General features: G+C 49.2%; 1 protein-coding gene across 1 annotated transcript; it reads left to right on the top strand.

The window, feature by feature from the left end:
* Positions 1-315: 315 nt before the first annotated feature.
* Positions 316-5152, top strand: LOC144591365 (NACHT, LRR and PYD domains-containing protein 3-like). Its single transcript, XM_078395583.1, has 6 exons — positions 316-370; positions 2088-3822; positions 4166-4252; positions 4408-4578; positions 4734-4901; positions 5065-5152. Exons 1-6 carry the CDS (start codon positions 316-318, stop codon positions 5150-5152), a joined length of 2304 nt encoding a protein of 767 aa, XP_078251709.1.
* Positions 5153-7104: the final 1952 nt, after the last annotated feature.

The raw sequence follows: 7104 nt of genomic DNA on the forward strand, positions 1-7104 counted from the left end.
TTACGGTGAAGGCCAAAGCAGGCAATCGTTGGCTGACAAGGGAAACTGAGCCGTTGGTGAAAAACCAAGAAGGATGCATGGGACAGGTGTAGGAAGCTGGGATCAAGTGCATCCCTGGAGGAGTTGCGGGAACTAAGGAGTAATTTGAAAAATGAGATCAGACGGAAACAAAGGGGGCAGGGGATAGCTCTGGCGTGTAGCATTAAGGACAATCCCAAAAGATTATACAAATACATAAGGGGGGAAGGATTAACGAGAGATTGAGTGGGACTTCTCAGGAATAAAAGCGGTCACCTCTGTGTCGAGCCACAGGAGATGGGCAAGGTCCTCATTGAGTATTTCTCTTCTGTATTTTCCGAGGACAAAGACAGTAGGAGGAAATTGGAAGACTCATTGGAAGTGTCATAAGAGCAGTCAGGGTTACCGTCGAGGAAGTGGTGAAGGTACTGTCGGGTTTGAAGGTAGACATATATCCGCGGCCTGATCAGATATATCCGAGGAAATTGTGGGAAATTAGAGAGGAAATTGCGTGAGCCTTGGTTGAAATTTATGAGTCGTCCTTAAATACAGTAGAGGTGCCAGAGGTTGCAAATGTTGAGCCTCTTTTCAAGAAGGGCTGCAGGGGAAATGCTGGGAACTATAGGTCGGTGAGCTTAACATCTGTATTTGGTAAGTTACTGGAGAGTATCCTGAGGGATAGGATATAAGGCATTTGGATGGGCAAGGGCTGATTAGGGACAGCCAGCATAGTTTTGTACTTGGGAGGTTATGTCTCACAAACCTGATTGACTTTTTTGAAAACGCGAGCAAACAGGTTGACGAGGGCAGAGGTATAGATGATGTGTAGATAGACTTTAGTAAGGTGCTCGAAAAGGTGCCGCATGGTGGGCTGCTCTGGAAAGTTAGGTCGCATGGGATCCAAGGAGAGATAGCTGAATGGATAGCAAATTGACTCCATGGAAGGAAGCAGGGGATGATGGTGGGAGGTTGCTCCTCAGAATGGAGTCCTGTGACTAGTGGTGTGCCACAGGGTTCGTTGTTAGGCCCGTTACTGTTTGTCATCTAAATCAGTGATTTGGCTGAGAACATACAGGGCAAGATTAGCAAATTGCTGATTCTACAAAGGTTAGTGACTTGCAGATAGTGAAGATGGTTATGAACGATTGCAGCAGGATCTTGATCGGTTGGCCAGGTGGGCGGAGGAATAGTTGATGGAATTTAATACAGAGAAGTGTGAAGTGTTGCCTTTTGGGACGTCAAACAAGGGCAGGACCTACACAGTAAATGTTACGCCTCTGGGTTGTATGTAGAGCAGAGGGATCTAGGAGTACAAGTGCATGGCTCCTTGATGGTCGAGTCGCAGGTAGATAAGGTGGTCAAAAAGGCTTTTGGCACTTTGGCATTCAGCAGTCAAAGTATTGAGTATAGAAGTTGTATCAGACGTTGGTAAGAACGCATTTGGAATATTGTGTTCAATTCTGAGCACAATCATATAGGAAAGATATTGTCAAGTTTGAAAGGGTTCAGAAAAGATTTACGAGGATGATGCCAGTATATAGGGGACTGTTGAGCTATAGGGGAAGGTTGAGTCGGCTGGGTCTCTATTCAATGGAGCACATGAAGATGAGGGGTGATCTTATAGAGGTTTACAAAATCTTGAGAGGAATAGATTGGTTAAATGCAAAGAGTATCTTGCCCAGAGTAGGGCAATCGATGACCAGAGGACACGGGTTCAAGGAGAAGGGGGAACGATTTGATAGGAATCCGAGAGGTAACTTTTGCACACAAAGGGTGGTGGGTGTATGAAACAGGCTGCTAGAGGAGATAGTGGAAGCTGGGACTAACCCATCGTTTAAGAAACAATAAAGGCAGGTGCATGGATCAGAGCCTTGGAGGGATATGAACCAAGCGCAGGTATCTGGGACGAGTGTAGCGGGTACATTGTTGGCCGGTGTGGGCAAGTTGGGCCGAAGGGTCTGTTTCCACACAGTATCACTCGATAACTCCATGACTATTAGGATACTGTGAATGTGTTTTTCTTTGCATGGCGAATCTAATTTCAGGAACTCTTGTTCATCTATAAAAAGATGTTCAGCAGAACCACAGGGAGACACTAAAGGCACAGACTACAACACTGAGCGTGAACACGATCCTGATAAAGGAGAAGGTGAAGGTTTTCCAGCTGCTTGATCGATATGCTGAGCTCACGGTCATCTCCACTGTTCGAGATCAGACACTGGTGGAACATGAGCTTTTGGCAAGGGGACGGGACCATGAAGAGTGGAGAGAGGAACAACTCTGGGGAGAGTTTGAAAAAATTCGAACTGATCAATTATTCCAGAACTTTTCGGCGAGGAAATCCAAATCTGGGAGTTCGTCTGCAGTGGCCGGAGTTCCGGGGATCGGAAAAACAACAATGGTGCAAAAACTTATTTATGACTGGGCCACAAAGAAAATACTCCACCAATTTCAGTTTGTATTCAGTTTCACATTCCGGGATTTAAACATGATTAAAAACAGAGTAAACCTGAGAGAACTAATTCTAAATCAGTATCCTTACTTTAAGAATATTCTGGGAGAGGTCTGGAGGAACCCGAAGGGATTGCTGTTTATATTCGATGGTCTGGATGAATTCAAGGGCAGAATCGATTTTGCTGACAGTCGGAGAGACACAGAACCTCAGCACAAGTGTCCAGATCCCGAGTGGTGGTGTGAAGTGTCTGACATTGTGTATAGTTTAATCCAGCACAAGCTGCTGCCAGGGTGTTCAGTGCTAGTGACCACCCGCCCCACTGCGTTACATTTACTGGAAAAGGCAGAGATCAGTGTCAGGGCTGAAATCCTGGGATTTGATAGTGAGGAACGGAAGGAATATTTCACCAGGTGTTTTGAAGATCAGACGGTGGCAGCAGCTGTTTTCAAACACGTGGAGGAGAACGAGATCCTGTACACCATGAGCTACAACCCCTCCTACTGCTGGATCCTCGCCCTGACACTGGGCCCCTTCTTCACACAAACACACCGGGACCCGCAGCGAGTTCCCAAGACCATCACCCAACTATATTGCTACTTTATTTACAACATCCTGAAAAACCACGGCCGTGAGATTGAGAGCCCCCGTGAGGTGTTACTGAGGATTGGTCAGATGGCCTTCACTGGAGTGTCCGAGAAGAACATTGTGTTCACAGATGGAGATTTGATCAAGTACAATCTGCAGCCTTCCCAGTTCCTGTCCGGGTTCCTGATGGAACTGTTGGAGAGAGAGGATTCAGACCGGAGCGTGGTGTACACCTTCCCGCACCTCACTGTCCAAGAGTTTGTAGCCGCACTCGCACAATTCCTGACTGTGGATCCCAGGAATATCCTGAAACTCCTGTCTGAAGCCCACAGCACGACAGACGGGAGATTTCAAGTATTTCTCCGTTTTGTCGCTGGTCTCTCCTCCCCACGGTCAGCTCGGGTCCTGGAGGAGTTTCTGGGTCCATTTCCTAATGAAACAACCTGCCGAGTGATTGACTGGGTGAAGGAGGAGGTTAAACGCCAGGCTGAAAACACGTGGAGTGAGTTCGGTAAAATGAGCCTCCTGAACACGCTGCACTACCTGTTTGAGTCTCAGAATCCTGCACTGGCTCAGCAGACACTGGGAGCTGTGGAAACACTTTCATTCCGTGGAGTGGGACTGACCCCGATTGACTGTGCGGTACTGTCGCATGTCATCAGGCACTGTGATACAATCAAACACCTCGATCTGTGGAACTGCCGCATTCAGTGTGAAGGTCTCCAGCGGTTGGGACCGGTTCTGCACAAGTGTCAGCACTTGGGGTAACTGTTCGTTTCATGCTCTGCAGTGAAATGTAAAATTGTTTCACTATTTTGTTCTTCCGTCCAACACCCCTTCTATGCGGCCGTCCGTCCGTCACTGGGTCCGGCACCCCTCCTATTTTCCACCTTCCCGGGTCGCGTGTGTTGCAGCCGTTCTCTGCACGGGGAACATTTCCCAGCGTTCGGGGAATGAGAATAAATGGTTAAAGTTACCAAACACCACAGCCACAGAGATTTATTCAATAATTTGCTGAGGTTCTTCCATATATATCCGTTTGGGAGAAGTTATCTCAGCCTCGGGGCTGGTATCAGTTTGCTTCATATTCTGTCTGTTTGTGCTCAGACTGAGTGGCAACGACCTGGGAGCATCCGGAGTGAAACTGGTGACTGAGGCTCTGAGGAAGCCGGACTGTAAAATACAGATTCTGGGGTAAGTCCCAGACTGTCAGAGATAGTGTTTACAGTCACTGGGTGTCTGACACTGAACATTAATATGATCAGTAATCGTGTCACAGATAAACACTGTAGATTTGCACCGTCTCCTGTCTCTCTGTGTCTCTCATCCTCATTCTCACTCATCTCCAGGCTGGACAATGTCGGTCTCACAAATTCTGGAGGCGAGGATCTCGTCTCTGCTCTCAGGACAAACCGCTCACTGACGGAGCTGCACCTGAATAGGAATAAACTGGGAGATTCCGGAGTGAAACTGGTGTCTGCGGCGCTGGAGAACCCGGACTGTAAAATACGGAGACTGCAGTAAGTCCCAGACTGTGAGAGATTGTGTTTACAGTCACTGGGTGCCTGACACTGAACATTAATATGATCAGTAATTGTGTCACTGATAAACACTGTAGATTTGCGCAGTCTCCTATCTCTCTGTGTCCCTCACCCTTTCTCTCTTTCATCTTCAGGCTGAACTATGTCGGTCTCACAGATTCTGGAGCTGAGGATCTCGTCTCCGATCTCAGTACAAACTGCTCACTGACGGACCTGGGCCTGGAACACAACTCCCTCACAGACCGATCTGTCCCCTCTCTCCGCCGTCTCATACTGACCCTCTCGTGTCTGGAGCGGATCAGGTGAGTGTTTGTGTTAATATTTAATGTGAGGAAATATCAGGGGTTCCGCGGGCTTCTGCTGTAATTTTGTTCTTTGTGTGCTGTTGAAATATTAAACCCGGTCCCTGTTATGGACACTGTTGTTTAATCTGTTTATTTCCTCTTATTCCGGCACTTGTTTCAGGGTGTGGGGGAATGCGTTCAGTCCGACCGGGAAGAAGGAACTGAAGTCGCTGGAGGAAGCCAGACCCGGACTGAGTGTGAACGTGTGAACATCTCGGGGTGTAAACGGCACCGACCTGGGGACGAGAATATTGTTGTCCGATTCCCCACCCTCCCCTTTAAACGGCCACCCTCCCCTTTAAACGTCCGCCCTCCCCTTTAAACGGCCGCCCTCCCATTTAAACGACCGCCCTCCCCTTTAAACGGCCGCCCTCCCCTTTAAACGGCCGCCCTCCCTTTCAAACGGCCGCCGTCCCCTTCAAACAGCCGCCCTCCCCTTCAAACGGCCGCCGTCCCCTTCAAACGGCCACCCTCCCCTTCAAACGGACGCCCTCCCCTTCAAACAGCCGCCCTCCCCTTCAAACGGATGCCCTCCCCTTCAAACGAACGCCCTCCCCTTTAAACGGCCGCCCTCCCCTTCAAACGGATGCCCTCCCCTTCAAACTGCCGTCCTCCCCTTCAAACAGCCGCCCTCCCCTTCAAACGAACGCCCTCCCCTTTAAACGGCCGCCCTCCCCTTCATACTGCCGTCCTCCCCTTCAAACTGCCGCCCGCCCCTTCAAACTGCCGCCCTCCCCTTTAAACTGCCGCCCTCCCCTTTAAACTGCCGCCCTCCCCTTTAAACGGCCGCTCTCCCCATTAAACGGCCGCCCTCCCCATTAATCGGCCGCCCTCCTCTTTAATCGGCCGCCCTCCTCTTTAAACGGCCGCGCTCCAGGTTTAAACGACAGCGGTTCCCGGGCCGGGCGGGCTGTGACGTCAGAGGCGGCCCGGCATGCTGTCGTGTGACGCGAATACGCAGCGCGGCTGCAAATGCCGGGTATTTGGTGCTGCCCCCAGTGGGGGACAGGGGAATTGCAGATGGACTTGCAGGATTCCGGATGTGACTTTATCATCATCGGCCTTCGCTCTTGTTGCGGATTGATGGTGATAACAGTAGCATTGTTCAAACTGTTCTTTCACAGAACAATGTCTGTCATTGGTTTGTCGTGTGTAAATGAAATGTAAATGGTTTATTATAGTTTAAAATCTCTAATGTTTATTGATGTCCAGGTTGCTCATATTTGCTGAAATCAATAAACACTTGTCAATTCCAGATTTCCTTCTCCCCTCCACTCCCAAACATTTCTCCGCTGTTTTCTCTCTCCGTTTATCCATTCGTACCCTCCCCCTTCTTCTCCCCTATCCTGATCAACCATGTCTCCTCCACCCTGCCCCAGCTCCTGCACCCTCCCTCCTGAACCCCCCTCCTATTCCTCCCTCCACTCCCCTCTTCCTGCCCCCCTCTTTCTCCTCCCCCCCTTACTGGTCAAAGAAGGGAGAGATTGAACATTTTTTTCACCTTCCATCACAGTGAGGAATGTGGAGGAGTCACTGGTGGATGTTCATGTCAAAATGTTTTTGTATGTCCTGTTGCTTTTTATCGTTATGTCTATACGGCAAATGAAATTCCTCGTATGTTGCAAAGCATAGTTGGCTGATACGTTGTGATTGTGATTGTGAACGCTTCACAGGTTCAGCTTCCTCAGTGTACTACTGGAGTATGCACTGGGCCATTATTTTAATAAAGTGAAAAACATGTCTTTAATCTCCTAATTTCTTATTTTTTAAAATATTGATTGAACACCAAGCTACTGATCATGAGAGGGAATGATAGGGTAAATACATAGTAAATACATAGTAATTTACCCAGAGTCAAGGACCAGAGGACCTTCCTTTAAGCTAACCCCGCCCCGACCCTCCCCGCCCTTAAGCTGGCTACCTCCCATCCCCTCCTCCCCAAGCTGGCAGCCTCCCATTTCCCTTACTCGCCCCATGCTGGCTACCTCCCATCCCCGTTACTCCCCAAAACTGGCTACCTTCCATCCCTTACAACCAACCCCAAGCTGGCTATCTCCCATCTCTTATTCCCCAAGATGGCTACATCCCATCCCGCTTACTCCACCAATCTGGCTTCCTCCCATTCCCCTTATTCCCCCAAACTGGCTACCTCCCAACACTA

Source organism: Rhinoraja longicauda, unplaced genomic scaffold, assembly GCF_053455715.1.
Source record: "Rhinoraja longicauda isolate Sanriku21f unplaced genomic scaffold, sRhiLon1.1 Scf000930, whole genome shotgun sequence".
Lineage (NCBI taxonomy): Eukaryota > Metazoa > Chordata > Chondrichthyes > Rajiformes > Arhynchobatidae > Rhinoraja > Rhinoraja longicauda.